The 16,254-nt window shown below is 33.0% G+C and overlaps 1 protein-coding gene across 1 annotated transcript in view; it reads left to right on the top strand.

Moving 5' to 3' along the window:
• The window catches only part of LOC140445583 (coiled-coil domain-containing protein 170), a 91,019-nt gene that overhangs the window by 57,918 nt on the left and 16,847 nt on the right, over positions 1-16,254 (top strand). Inside the window, exons 8-14 of the mRNA XM_072537757.1 lie at positions 3,088-3,156; positions 3,217-3,249; positions 3,303-3,335; positions 6,309-6,344; positions 10,082-10,117; positions 12,898-12,930; positions 15,666-15,938. Coding sequence (XP_072393858.1) covers positions 3,088-3,156; positions 3,217-3,249; positions 3,303-3,335; positions 6,309-6,344; positions 10,082-10,117; positions 12,898-12,930; positions 15,666-15,938 — 513 coding nt within the window. The remainder of the gene's footprint in view (positions 1-3,087; positions 3,157-3,216; positions 3,250-3,302; positions 3,336-6,308; positions 6,345-10,081; positions 10,118-12,897; positions 12,931-15,665; positions 15,939-16,254) is intronic.

The following is a 16,254-nucleotide window of genomic DNA, read 5'->3' as shown; positions in this document are numbered from 1 at the left end:
GTACAAAAGTTAATTTATGTTGTAAATTCCGGGGTAAAAATACGGCGGGCTCTGAAGGATACAACAGTGTTGTTTTGACTGGCTCCTGACGGATTGTCAAAGAGCTTTTTTCCGGACCATTTGGGTCGTTATTTAGGAATATAATTATGAAAAGAACGACAATAATCAAAATGTCTTGGATGTTTTTAATAAATGCGTAAAGAATAGATGTGCTTAGTGCTTCTCCTAGGATAGATATCAATGTGCAATTAGGGGGCAATTATCAAAAACTAATCTTTCTTCTGTCCTTTATTGGGAATTAATGCGACTCTAATATGACTGTTATGGTAAGAGGGTATGCAGTGTTTTGAGTGTAGAATGAAGGATAGATAAATTTAAAAGATTGGAATCTAAAGAGTGAGTTTAATCTGAGGAGTTATGTACGAATAAAAAGCTTTGAGGCCAGGCGAGATCTTTTATTTCTCCAAAAGTGTACTGGAGTGGATGAATTAAAATCTGATAAATTAGACAGGATGATTTTCTTAAGAATTAGGGAAATTGAGGGCATTTGTCGTAGGAGAAGCGAAATATTTAAGTGTTTCTAAAGACGGATGAATTCGTAGATGGTTAAAACCTAAATAGTAAATGACTTTTAGAAAGCGAAAAGCCTAAGCATGTTTGAGGTCCGGTGATGGTCTTTAGCCCACCTAAAAGTATCCTGCTCAAGGTGTGTGTAATGAAATTGACATCTGGAGAAAAAGTGGGAACATTTCCGTAACTATTAGGAAATTTTGATGCATTTGCTGTGCTGTTTGTTACCATAATTGAGCAGATAGAGTCTTTTCTTGGATACCTTGTGTTAAAATGTCTGCTTTGGTAACATCTCAAAGCTTGACTTCAGACCTCTTGATTATGATAGCATTATTTGGTTTGAAATATGTTTTGCTCTTCGTTCTTTTGATTATAAACTTAACGGCCATGTTTTGCTCTGATTTAGTCGATCTATAGCATTTTTATTAGACGATATAAAAGTTTTCTTAATCGACGTTGCGGCTGACATTAGAGAGTTATTGAAGAGGTGTTTTATTTCGTCCTATAATAAACGCACCTTTATTTTGATATATACGCCTTTATTTTTGTCCTTTAATAAAATACAGGACTCCTTTATTTAAATTAAATACAGACCAGAGAACTTTTATTTACAGATTTTTTATTTTGTCGTAAACTGTCAAATTGCCTGTAGAAGGAAAACAGACATATACTTCTTCGTCCATTTGGTGACTCATCTCGTGCTATTCGTACTATCCTATCGTCTGCCATTCTACTAAAGTGTTCATTTCACTCCTGTTTCCATTTTGTCACCCATCCATTTATGTCTTCTATATTGCATGTTCTTCTTATGTTTTCAATTCTCTCCTTATCCAACATACTTTTCCCTGATATTCGTCGAAGTATTTTCATCGCTGTTGTTTCTAGTAGTCGTCTCGTTTTGGATGTGTCAGGTGTCTCCTCCGTGTATGTTAATATAGGTCTAATTGCTGCTTTATAGATTCTTGTTTTTGTATCTTGTCTTAGGTGTGTGTTCCTCCAGATTGTATCTTTAAGAGATCCCGCTGCTGTACTTGCTTTTAAGCTTTATTGTCGTACTTAGTGTCGCAAGATACCATTATTAGTTTTTGTATAAGTTTTGTTATCTCTAGGGTTATACTTTCTTCTCCGTGTTTTAGAAGCTCGTTGGATATTCCGTCTGGTCCTGGTGACTTTCGTAAATTTATGGTTATTTCTACTTCCTGAAAACTGATTTCTATTTTGTGTCTTAATACAGATACGTTATTGTGTTGATTATTATTTTTCTTTCCTTTAAGCAGTTCCGTCAGATATCTTTCCCATTCGTTTGCTGGTATGTTATTGTATTCCTTTAATTCTGCCATTTCTTTCCGTTGGTTTCTTATGAATCTACATATTTGTTTTAGTTTAGCGTAGAAGTAGCTTTCCATCCTTTTTGTAAATTATTCGGAGTGTTCATTTTTGGTTTTTTTTTACCAGCTGCCTTGTTTCATTTCGTATTCTTCTATAGGTGTCTCGGGATTCTGGAGTATTTGATGTTTTATACTTCATGTAGGCCTCTCGTTTCTCATCACATTTCTCTTTTATTTCTTTTCTGAACCATGGTGTATTGTTGTTGTTTCTTTTGTTCAGTATGACTTTGCGTTTTCCTACAGCTTCTGTTGCTGCTTCTTCAATGTTGTTTTTAATTTTCTTCCAGCTCGCCTTTATATCTTCGATTTTGTATATCTTTTTTAGCTGTATCTTCTGTGCTAGTCTCCTTTGGTACATTTCTCTTGTAGACTCGTTCCACAGTGATTCTACATTGGATTTTTCTTTGGTGATTTCCTGTAGAAAATGTTTTGGTGTTATTTTCATTCTTATTTTTGGTAATACTAGTTTCTGTTCACTCCCTGCGTCTGCTGAGTTTAACGTTTGGATATCTAATCTGCTTTTTTTCTACGTATTTGAGACTTGTCTGAGACGATTTCTACTGCTCAAATTACATTTATTTCAAATGTAAGAAGAAAAATATGGATATATAGCAGAGGATCGTTCGACTTAGCCTGTTGACGCCCTCTAGATAGCATCAGCAGATCACAGTATTAGGTATACTCTCTTTCTAAGTGTTCCGTTTGACTTTAGTTCTATTAAAACTTCTAAAAATGTCATTTCTTTCTGTTTCTGTTCTCTATATTTTTACGGTAAAGTGGATTATAGCGGAACTAGCACAATGACTTTTTATCTACTAAGTGTGGGACTTTAGAATAACGCAGATATTTGAGGAAAATTAAGTCAGGAATAAAAAATTCAGAAAATGGAATATAAAACGAGAAAAAAATGACTCTCTACAAAATACTGGCTATAATAACCTGTTCCTTATTAAAGCCTTGTCTAGTATCGTGCATAAAACAATTAGGAGATTTATAATTACAAACTACAATATGTATTTTATATTCTAGGATTTCGTTTGAAATTCAGTTTCTCACTAAGAAAATTTAAATACAGGAAAAACTAAAAACAAAAAGATATTGTTGCAGAACAGTAGAATTAGAAATATAGATTACCAAATTAGTATTTTTTTGCAGACTTTTCTCATTTGACTCAGTTTTGGTTACAATGACAGTAAGTGTATGTCTTAAATAAAAAAAATATATCGTTAATTATACTTGACGGGGCAAATTGTTTTAGGACGAGAGTAAATCCCTTCTTCCGTATGATAAGGTAATAAACAAAAATAAATTTAATAGAATAGAAAATTATGTATTCTTTTTTAGGATGATTATAAATATTACTGGCCATATGATAAGGTAATAAAACAAAGAAAGCTTGCGTAACAGATATTTTATCATTATCGTTTTCAATCATCTTAATATTATCATCTATTAATCCATCTCATATACCTTTTAAAGCATCGTTGATCATTCTCAGTTCTTATTTTGACATATATATGAATAATACCTATGACATAGACAAAAATAAATCATTTTCCACCTAATATTAACGCAAATTAAGTCAGTTTGCTTTGTATAATTTTACATATCTGGTTTTTATAACCAAAGTGACATTTGAGCTTAAGACCATGAATTTTAAATCTTTTAACTTATATCTTTCATCATCCGATCATTTGGTTTGATTTAATTATTAAAATTTTAATTAGGTATTAAGTACCAACAACCCTCTTGGTCCCTCGCCATTATTTTTTGATGGGCACATGATGAAGAAATTAGGTCGACAACGGAAATTGCGCCATCCACATTTAACAAGATGATTTGATCCTAGAGATTTTTAACTCGTCATGCAAGAAAAATATTTGGATCAGGAGGCAGTTAAATCCTATGAAAAACCTCCAGCAATAGTTTGGAATGACCTTCATGTTGTGACGAACATTTGGATTGGGAAGGTACGGAAGAAAGAGAATAACAAGAAGAAGAAGAAGAGAAAAGTAGTAAAAGAATGAAAAATACTTTCTTTAAAAGCGGTGGGAATAGGAGATTTTTAAATTGGAATTTGTGGTGTTCGTAAAAATAAAAAACCAGTGATATATTTTCAAGTAATCTGACAGGATATATATAATTATCATTATATACTCCAATCAAAGACAAAAAAATCAAAATTAAAGCCTAGTTTTATGGAAAAAATAAGTAATTTGCTTGAAAAGATACGTAAATATGATATAATCAAATTCATTGGAAATATTAACGCAAAAGCAGGAATATAGGAAGCATCCAGAAAAATAACAGATGGGAAAATTAACTAGTTTTGATTACAAGAATATCCAAAAGAGACGTGGATCTCTTCAGATAAAAAGAGGAATAAAAGTAAACATAAAAGAGCAATAAGCGATTCTAAAAACTACAGAGGGACAGATGCTTGCAATGGTCATATACTAATGAAAGTCAAAGGAAAACAAGACCTTCCCACAAAATCAAGCGTAGTAAGAAAGGCCAATTTACCAAACAAAATGTCTTCAATATACGAGGCATGTTTTTTAAGTAAGTACCGTTTTGCGATTCCGCCACCGCAGCGCCACGGTCGGCGTTCCGCGCATGAGCGCTGGTTACCTACATCTCTTGTCTACGCACTGACGCCATTACAGTCTGATTCTTCATTATATACTTGTTTACTCCAGTGTTTAAGATGCCTCCAACAATCGTGAGTCACGCTGATTGTGAAGTACGGGCTGTTATACGATTTCTTAGTGCTAAAGGCGTAAAACCGATCGATATTCATCGTGAGATCGTTGAAGTTTACGGACAAAACATTATGAGTGATAAAATAGTAAGGAAATGGGTGAGAGCATTTAAAGATGGCCGCACAAATGTGCATGATGAAGAACGGAGTGGGCGTTCTTCGGTCGTTAATAAAAATTTGGTGCAGAAAGTGGACGAAAAGGTGAGAGAAAACAGACGCTTTACAATTTCATCATTGTCCGACTGCTTTCCTCAGTATTCTCGTAGTGTTTTGTATCGCATTGTTACCGAGAACTTGAATTACCGGAAATTGTGTTCACGTTGGGTTCCAATAATGTTGACGGATTTGCACAAAACCCAACGTTTAGGCAGTGCATTGACTTTCTTTGAACGGTACCACAGTGAAGGTGAAGATTTTTTAGACCAAATTGTTACTGGTGACGAAACGTGGGTGGCCTACGTCACACCAGAATCGAAACAACAATCCATGGAATGGCGACATTCATCATCACCCAAAAGAGTGAAGTCTAAGCAAACAATTTCTGCCCGGAAAATCATGTGCACAGTTTCTTGGGACAGAAAAGGAGTATTGCTAGTGGAGTTTCTGCCTCGTAATGAGACAATCAATGCAGCGTCTTATTGTGAGACATTGAAAAATCTGCGTCGTGAAATCCAGAACAAAAGATGTGGAAAGTTGAGTAAGGGTATCGTTTTGCTGCATGACAATGCCCGGCCACATGTGGCTAATCAGACCAAAGATCTCATCAAATAATTTAAATGGAAAACTCTAGATCATCCTCCATACAGCCCTGATCTAACGCCCAGCGACTACCATTTGTTCCAGCACTTGAAGAAACACCTGGGCGGTCAGCGTCTTCAAGACGATAACGAAGTCAAAACATTTGTGTGGTTAACAAGTCAGGCGGCAGAATTTTATCAGGAGGGTATTCAAGAACTGGTGCCACGTTATGACAAGTGCCTCAATATTCACGGAAATTATGTAGAAAAGTAGATTAAGGTACAGGCTTTCATGTAAAAATAAAATTATTGCCATATCTTTGCACGTCTTTTTTTAATTCCAAAACGGTACTTACTTAAAAAACACGCCTCGTATATTACAAAAATACCACTTAGACAACCATGACATAAATAACAGAAATGTGCATAGGGAGAGTAAAAGCTAAGAAAAGACAAGATGGATTGGTTCGATGAAGAGCGTAAAAATGCATTGAGCATAAGAAACACAAAAGTACTATCCGTAAGATCGCAAAGAAAAAATATCAAAATAATTTAATTTACGACCTTTACGAAAATTTTAGGTAAAGTACACTTACAAAAGAGCGCCACTGTAATTTTTAACATCTTGGACATTAAAATATGATGTACAGAACGATGACTAGGGTGGTGGAGTTGTAGATTTTGCTTTGCATAATTTTATTTTTACTAAGTTAAGTCGACTTCATTGTCTTTAAAAAGAATTGCTTATTATATCGTAATAATCACAACATACCCTAGAGAAACTTATGTTTTAGTTTTAACTTCTTAACTATTTATTGATAAATGTACATTATAATATAATATATTTTTTAGGATTACTACTATAAATACATATGGCAATATGATAAGGTAAATTAAAAATCAAAATATACATAATATCCTATTATACAGAATAAATTAATTATTATCATCATCATCATCATTAAATTGTATGCGTCCACTGCTGGACATAGGTCTCGCTCACCTCTTTGTATCTATATCTGTCTTGTGCGGCTTGCATTCAGTTATTGCTAACACGTTTCATGTCGTCAGTCCCTCTACTTGGTGGGTGTCCTCCCTCTGCTCCGTATCGCTTCTTGTCTTGGTCTCCACTCGATAATACGTTTTGTCCATCCGTTGTCTGATAATCTGGCGACGTGTCCTGCCCAATTCTATTTGAGCGATAAAATTTTTTCGATGGCGTCTGTTGTTTTTGTTCTACAACGTATTTCTTCGTTTGAGATTCGTTCTCTCAGAGATACCCAACATCTGGCGCTCCATGAGCCCTCTGAGCCACGCGAATCTTATTCACTACCTTTTTTGTGAGTGTTAATGTCCGCATCATCCATACAATCGGCTATAAGGACGACGTCATCTGCAAATCTCAAATGACTGAGCATCTCTCCATTTATATTGATACCACGCTCGTTCAGATGTGCCTTCTTACAAGTACGTTCTAAAAGCGTCGTGAATAGCTTTGAAGACATGGCGTCTTCTTGCCATTGTCCATTCTTCTTCTTCTTGTCTATTCCTCGCTGTATACAGAATTTATTTGCATTTTATTCAGATAATCTTACACTACCTGTGGCATTTTGGTAAATATATTTGATTATGTTAGTGTAGATCATCATCATCATTATTTTTAGAATATTCTACCGGCTTGTTTCTCCTTATACCATAGTCCCAACTTAAATTTGCACATCTTCTTGGTCTCTTAACGCCTCTTGGATACCATAGTGTTATTTTAGTGGACCACCTATTTTCAGTGCTTCTTCTTTTTCCCCGGATGTGATTTCCGTCACCAATTTAATATTGAAGTGACTTTTATTGTTATTTAATGCTTTATTTATGTTACTATAGAGTTCTTCTATTTCTTCGTCAGTGTGAGTAATCGTTGGGGCGTATATTTGTATATTGTATCTCTTTGATAATTGTAAGGTTATGTTAGCTACTCTATCTGAGATAATAGTTATTTCTACTATTCTTCGATTCCATTTCTTGTTGATTAGGAATACAATACCGTCTGTTTATGTGCCTTGGTAGTAGAATGTGTTTCCTGATGCTAATTTCAATAGCTTTTTATTTTTCCGTCTTACTTCGCTGATTGTAACCATTGTTCATCGTTTTGTGTTTTGGATTGTTTTTGTTTTGGATGTTTCTGTTGTCCTGTTATATGCTTTTGCCTCTTCAGGACGTGTTTTTCTTGTGGTGGGTTTTGGCACTGGGTTTTTGGTGTTGTATCCACTGGTGTGCGGTGTGTTCGCTGATTCCTATGACGTCCCATTTTATGTTTTTTTTTCCAGTTTTACAAGTCTGAATTGATTTGATAGCGAGCGGCGATTATATGTTGCTATATATAATTTTGTTGTTTTATTTGGCTAGCGGTTTAGACTCCGCAGATTCTTAGCACCAGAAAGCCCTCCTGGCTTGATCTCGATTTCCGTACCATTTGGGCCTATGGAGAATGAAGGCCATGGTTTAAGTGTCTCGTTCATGTAGTCTAGTGTTGTGAGCCTTACCACACTGCCTCAGTACGGGTTGGTAAGAGTTCGCTGGTGTGTTCCGATTATAAGACATCGAAACTCGCCTTTCAACCTCCTCTTTTTGCTATATAACGTACTTTCCTAATACGCCATATATTGCTGGGGATTATGCGACTTATGTCTTCATGGACATAAGAGGTAGGATTCGTTAGCAGAGCTGACTAACTTTTTAAATCAGCTGCGACTCATTCTTCACTACCAGTTAGGCATTAACCGGAGATTTTAATGGTTTGCTCTTACCAGCAAAAGAACAACCTCACCGATACCTAACCAACATTTTATATATATATATATATATATATATATATATATATATATATATATATATATATATATATATATATATATATATATATATATATATATATAAATATCGCATTGCTCCATTGCTCCTGTTTTAATCCTTTATTGACGTTAAACAGATTTGAAATACTTTCTTCTATCTTGACTATATTGACTGTATTTAACTAATCGCATTAGTTTCTTTGATATTCCTGATAATATTGGTCTGTAGACTCCGTTTCGTGAAATGGCCTGGATTTTATTACTTCTATTACCTTCTGCTTCATTGGTTTTTATGCTTGTTGTTGTTCTGTTTCTTGTGTGTTGTATTTCTATTCCTGTTTGGCCTTTATCTTATATATAAGATAGACAATAATTCATCATTGTCTATCTTGTATATCTTTATTACCCAATCCCAATACAACCCAATCTACCAAATCGAATAATCACAGCAAAAATTTCTTGTTACATTGATTGTAAATCATAAGGAACATCAGAAAAAACTATATATATATAGATCGGTTTAAAATGTTCTCCTACGTCTTCTGATACCCAGTTGCCACTCCTCTCGATTCATCCATAAGTCTTCTTGTATGTCTCTGGCGTTCATTTCTCTATTGATGACAATTTTTTTCCAACTAAGGCGGTGTGTTCCTCTTTTTTTTTTCTACCGTAGAGGTCCACATTAAGACTTGTTTTGGAAGACGTTCTTCAGACATTCTGTGTACATTTATTCTGTTGTTCATTACTCTTTTCTAGTCTAGATTTTCCAGCTGAACGTCTTCAGAAATCCATTTCCGTTGACTCAAGTTTTCTCTTGTAATTTTCCTTTACTTGCCATATTTCACTACTGTAGATAATTATACTTTTAATGATTGTGTTATATATCTTGTGCTTGTTATTATTAGAGATTGAATGATCCCAAAGGATACTATTGAGAAGGGAAATTGCTTTTCTTGCTTGGTTGTTTTTCTCCTCAATTGTGTCATCTACGGTGCCTTCTTTTGTGGTGATCTTACCTAAATATTTATCTTCTTCTTGTGGTGCCTATCCGTTACGGAATTTGGCTACTAGCATGGCAATTCTAACTTTATTGACCGCAGCTCGAAATAATCCTGAAGTGGTCAAGGAAAACCATTTTCGTAAGTTTTGGAGCCAAGATATTCTTCTTCTTCCTGGTTTCCTCTTTTCGTAGACCTTTCCCTGTAATATAAGTTGCTTTGCAACACATATAAATATTTATATGTGTTGCAAAGTTTGATAACTTTTCTATTTTCCAATAAGAGGTCCTGTTGTTTCCGGCCGATACACATATACTCGGTTGTTTGGATATTGATTTCAAGTCCCCATTTTTTATACTCCTCGATTAATTTTCGAGTCATATACTCAATATCTTCATAATCTTGTGCTATCACTAGTTGATCATCTGCAAATGACAAAGTGTATATACTATTGTTGTTAAATCTTCCACAGTTTTAGAGCTTGTTCTAGATAAATTTTAAATAATGTCGGGGAGAGACAGCAGCCCTGCTTAACGCCTTTATTCATTTGGAATCCATTTGACAGATTATTTCCAACCTTTACCTTTGAGTTAGCATTAGCATACAGTTCCTTCAGAGTACAAAGAAAACTTATTATAATAATATTTGGAGTTTTACAAAATTTATTTTTTAGGGCTACTTTAATTAAAACATTAAAAAATGTTCTTAAAAATCTGTATTAGTTAAATAATTGCAATATATTACAATCTAAGGATGCATATTAATAAAAAATATGTTTTAGGATTATTATAAATACAATTGGCCATATTATGATAAGGTAATTTTAGATAGAAAATAAGAAATTTTCATGATATGTCACAGTATGTTTTCAGTTTCAAGCAAACTAAGTAATATTGACCTATAAACAAATCTATTAAGAAAAAATTAATACCGCTAAAAAATTTTTGAAAAATGAACACCGTATTTTCTTAAACCTGACACGTTTCGTGTGATTTTACATGTCATACATCAGTAATATTGTTCTGAAGCTATTTTATTGTGGCATTTTAAATTAATTACTATTTAAATGGGAATAAGCCACAATTAAAGGTTAAAATACGTTTATTGACGTTTCAATCTCCACTTCGGAAATCGTTCTCAAAATACAAACATTAGTAAATTAAACAAATTTTGTTTTTTGTTACTTAGTGAAAAATTCTTCTAATAATTTAATTTTATCTGACTCATCTATATTGACAATTCAGACATACCTTATACATTTTAAAGTAGACTTTAAAATGATATTGCCAATATTGTTGAGTTGCGTTCCTGGGACGACTTTACTTATAAGATAGTTCATTCGATTACATGAAATCAACTTTAACTTGAGAATATCCGTCAGAAAAGATCATAACATGTAATTCGTTTCTAAAAAGACAAATACATGCCATGATGACAGTAAAATTCTCCTGTTAGTGATTCCATAGTAAATTATGAGGGAAAAACCAGGAAAAAACCTCATAATACTATCCCGACATGGTAAGTATTTGATCGTGCATTTAGTTTACCTTTAATAAACAATAAAATTCCGATTTTATATGTTTGTTATTTAAAAAACATAAATGATGTATTCTCTATATGTTACTGACTTACCAATACTGGTATTTTCCTTTTAATAACTTCCTCTTTCAATATGGGTAACCAGATCCTACTACATTTTGCCGAGGAATTCGCGACACAATTGGTCTCATTTAGCATAATTAGAGCCGCTTATTTGATTTTTTTTTACCATCCGTTTCTTTTAGGACTATATTTGAATAATTCCATTGAACCCTATGTTCATTATCCCATGCGTGTTTACAGATTTGAGATCTATCAAATTCTCTATTTTTAATATAGGATTGATGTTCACTTATTCTAATATTTAATGGTCTTGATGTTTCACCTAAATAAAACTGATCGCATTCACAAGGTATTTTATAAATCCAATTCTTTGTCCTTTCTTGTTCATTGTTAGGTTTGGTTTTGGACAAAATAGGTCTCAACGTGTTTGTTGTTTTGAATGTTGTTGAAATGTTGAATTTATTTCCTATCCATTTAATCTTTTCCGATAATCCTTTTATGTATGGTATTGTTATTCTCCTCGTATTATTCCTTGCATATGCTGTAGGATCTCGTTCTAAGTTGTTTTGTTCTATTCTATCGATTGTTGAAAATTCCTTATTTATAAACGATAAAGGATAATCATTTTTTAATAAAACAGATGTTAACAAATGTTTTTCCTCCAAGAACGAATTTTCGTTAGAACAAGTAATTTTGGCTCTATCGTATAAGGATTTAATAGTTCCCTTTTTAATATTAATATTGTGATTTGATTTGAAATTTAAATATTTGTTGGTGTTTATTGGTTTTCTATACACCTGAGTTTCGTATCCAGTATCGTTCTTAGAGATTAAAACATCCAGAAAAGGTAATGTGTTATTATATTCCTTTTCCATGGTAAATGTTATTGTCTCTTCTTTATCGTTTATATCATTTAGGAATGTGTCCAACAACTCTGATCCATGAGGCCATATTGAGAATACATCATCTACATAGCTCCACCATACTGAGGGTTTTAAATTTTGTTTAGAAATAATATTTGTTTCAAAATCTTCCATAAATATATCGGCTAATAATGGAGATAAACTAGAGCCCATTGCTAGTCCGAAACTTTGTTTATAGGATTCATTATTTAGATGGTAAAAAGAGAAAAATCAAAGAAGCCGCTCTAATTATACTAAATGAGACCAATTGTGTCGCGAATTCCTCGGCAGAATGTAGTAGGATCTGGTTACCCATATTGAAAGAGGAAGTTATTATAAGGAAAATACTAGTATTGGTAAGTCAGTAACATATAGATAATACATCATTTATGTTTTTTAAATAACAAACATATAAAATCGGAATTTGGTGTTTATTCAAGGTAAACTAAATGCACGATCAAATACTTACCATGCCGGGATAGTATTATGAGGTTTTTCCTGGGTTTTCCCTCATAATTTACTATGGAATCACTAACAGGAGAATTTTACTGTCATCATGGCATGTGTTTGTCTTTTTAAACACGAATTACATGTTATGATCTTTTCTGACGGATATTCTCAAGTTAAAGTTGATTTCATGTAATCGAATGAACTATCTTATAAGTAAAGTCGTCCCAGGAACGCAACTCAACAATATTGGCAATATTATTTTAAAGTCGTCTACTTTAAAATGTATAACGTATGTCTGAATTATCAATATAAATGAGTCAGAGAAAATTAAATTATTAGAAGAATTTTTCACCAAGTAACAAAAAAAAAACAAAATTTGTTTAATTTACTAATGTTTGTATTTTGAGAACGATTTCCGAAGTGGAAATTGAAACGTCAATAAACGTATTTTAACCTTTAATTGTGGCTTATTCATATTTAAATAGTAATTAATACATAAGTAAATATAGACAAATTTTCCAAAAACACATTTTAAATTTATATATTTTTCTTAGTTCTATAAATAAAGTAGGTATTACTAAGTGCTAGAAATTATTAAAATAGTAAAATCTCTTTCAAACAATTGACTTTAAATAATTTTTAGGCATTATGTGATTGGTATTGGCCACGAGAAAAGGTAATCATGAGCACTGCTAGTTTAGTTTTTTCTAAAATTGTTTTTCATAGCTTCATAATTTCATCCATCACAATCCTTCATTATTTTTTACAAGAATAGATAAAACAATGATTCAATGTGATAGTACAATCAATTCATATTAACTAATTCATGATATGCCCACCAAAATCTTTATAATACATGAAAATATTATAGCGATCACGCAGCTATTTGAGTTTTTACCTTTCAACCGTCTTTCTATAATACTCCATTAAACTACAATATATTGAAAAACTACAATAAGTTCAAATCGCAACAGTGGCCAAATTGGCTCTTCCGTCTTTCTAGTGTTAGAGATTTGTGGTTTTCATTAGTTTATTGCATCATTATTCAGTGTCAATAGTACTAAATACAACTTAAACTATTTCTATAGAAATACTATACAGTGTGGCGCACCGAAAACGAAACAGAGGCATTTACTGGCAGATGATTCCTATTTTGCAAAAACGCTCGGACCCGTCGATTTTGTTTTCGAGGGGGACACAAAATTGGCATAAAATCACTTTAACATTTGCAGCCCCTTAAGCGGGGGTGGCATCATCCCTAAAATCTTAAATGAAAAGGGGGGTCGAATGATCCATTATTTGAAAGGTCTTTCAACTCCCTTTATAATGATGTAAAATTCATGTATTCAATTCAGTAGTTTTGGAGATTTATTGATTTAAAGTTTAAAGTAGACTTTAATAGGTACATCAAATTAGTTTGTACTTCTTTCAGAAGAAATTTGAGTAAAATCATTTTCTTGATAAGTAAATGCTTTTATTTACTACGCCCATGGTTTATTAATAATAAAAATAGCAATTGAAGTGTCCTTTGTGACAAAAAAAGTTGTTTCTTGAAGAAAGATAAGTAGAGAATGCCACGTACTTATTTTAAATAGGAAATAGTACATTAGTTTGCGATTGATTTGACCAATCTTTGTTGTTAAAATATCATTTATTGCTTTATTCATAAATTAACCATGGTATATTCTACGGCAGAAAGGGTTGAAATTATTGAAATATTTTTCGGAAATAATCAGTGCGCTAATAGAACAGCACAAATTTTTAATGAGCGACATGAGAACAATAATGTGCACCGAAAATATGTTCTAGAACTTGTAGCTAAATTTCGGGAAACTGGATCAGTCGCCAATAAAAAACGTAATATTGAAAATCCTATAAGGAACGAAGCAACAGAAGTGGGGGTTTTAGCACTTTAGCACAACCCGCAAATTGCAAACTTCGTGTGGTGTTAGTCGACGTACTATCCAACGGATTCTAAAGGCCCATAATTTTCATCCGTATAAAATTCACCTTGTACAAGAACTTAATGAAGACGATTTTGATAAGCGATTAGAATTTTGTGAAGTTATGAGTGAACGAATTACAAACGATGAACAATTTTTATTTAACATTTGCTTTTCCGACGAATGTTCCTTTTTTTTTTAAATGGCGAAGTAAATCGTCATAATTGTCGATATTGGTCGGACTCTAATCCCAGAATTTACCATGAGGTACACACACAGCAGCCACAAAAATTAAATGTTTGGGCTGGCATTTTTGGCGATCATTTGGTTGGTCCTTTTTTCTTACCTGGAAATTTGACTGTTGAAATGTATTTGGAATTATTGCAAAATGCCATAGATCCTGCGCTAACAGATATAATTGAAAATCAGAATGATGGTCGATACGTTGAGAATATGTTGATGTTCCAACAGGATGGTGCCTCACCACATTACGCATTAAGAGTTCGGCATTATTTAGATCAGACCTTTCCAGGTCAATGGATTGCCGTTGAATGGCCCCCAAGATCGCCAGATTTATGACCTTTGGATTTCTTTTTGTGAAGTTACTTAAAAAGCAAAATATATGCTACTCAGCCAACATCCTTAGAAGATTTACGACAAAGAATTGTGAATGAGTGCCATCAAATTACTCCTCAAATATTGCAAAATGTCCGGCAACGTTTTCAGCAAAATCTTTATTATTGCATGGAAAGTAATGGTGGTCATTTTCAACATTTACTCGGCAGACAGGTTAGTTCATTCTTTATTTTTTAACACCTTTGCTGCTATGTATTGATCTCCTCTTACGATGATGTATTTAAACTTTAAATCAATAAATCTCCAAAACTACTGAATTGAAGTACATGAATTTTACATCATTGTAAAGGGAGTTGAAAGACCTTTTAAATGATGGATCATTCGACCCCCCTTTCCATTTAAGATTTTAGGGATGGTGCCACCCCCGCTTAGGGGGCTGCAAATGTTAATGTGATTTTATGCCAATTTTGTTTCCCCCTCGATAACAAAATCGACGGGTCCAAGCGTTTTTTTTTTAAAGGAATCATCTGCCAGTAAATGCATCTGTTTCGTTTTCGGTGCGCCACCCTGTATAAATAGAAAACTATTTGCTTTTAGATAAAGTTATTCTATGTTTAAATGCCATACTTTTTGTTATTCTATATTTACCTAAACTTTTCATCTTTTGTTCCGTAGTCGCATACTAAGCACAAATAAAACAAATCATTTTAAACCACCAATCATTATTATTATAGCACACAATATGCTTTTATAATACAAAAAGCTGAACATATTACTTTTGACATTTTTACTAGAGAAATACAAAAACAAAATTCTGCATAGTTCTAAAAAATATGTTCAGCATTTCACTATTTATCTAAAATATCACTTATCTTATTATTTCTATTCACAGACCACCCTTATCTACCAACTTCAACGTAGAGTCAGAAATCTTCGAGAGCAACTACAACGAAAAGAACTTCACTTAGATCTACTACGTAGGAAACTGTCGCTGCAAGAAGACAACACTAGGACTAAATGCCTTATCCAAAACGAGCGCGATGAAGCTAACCTACGAGTCAAGAAGCTGGTCAAGCAAGTGGACCGGCTTCAACTACAACTTGCCGAAGCCAAAAGTCAGATTAGGGATCTTAATGCACAGCTGGCTGAAGCTGCAGATTATAAAGTACGTTGATGAAAGAAGTTCAAATTCTAGTATTAATATTTTTAATAATATTTGAGTTGGTGCACTATTTTCTTTTTTTTTAAGTTATACTTCTATACGCGCGCTCCACGTTGGGAATTTTTATGGGAGTGAATCTGTGAAATCATTACATATGTAAGATAATGAGTAAGAGAGAGACAGAAGATTTTCTCTCTCTTTCTCCCTCGAATATAAAAATGTTCCTTTTGTATATATATTTAATATTATATATATATATATATATATATATATATATATATATATATATATATATATATATATATATATATATATATAT

This window comes from Diabrotica undecimpunctata, chromosome 1, assembly GCF_040954645.1.
Source record: "Diabrotica undecimpunctata isolate CICGRU chromosome 1, icDiaUnde3, whole genome shotgun sequence".
In the NCBI taxonomy this organism is placed as follows: domain Eukaryota; kingdom Metazoa; phylum Arthropoda; class Insecta; order Coleoptera; family Chrysomelidae; genus Diabrotica; species Diabrotica undecimpunctata.
This window is presented reverse-complemented; position numbering and strand designations above follow the sequence as displayed.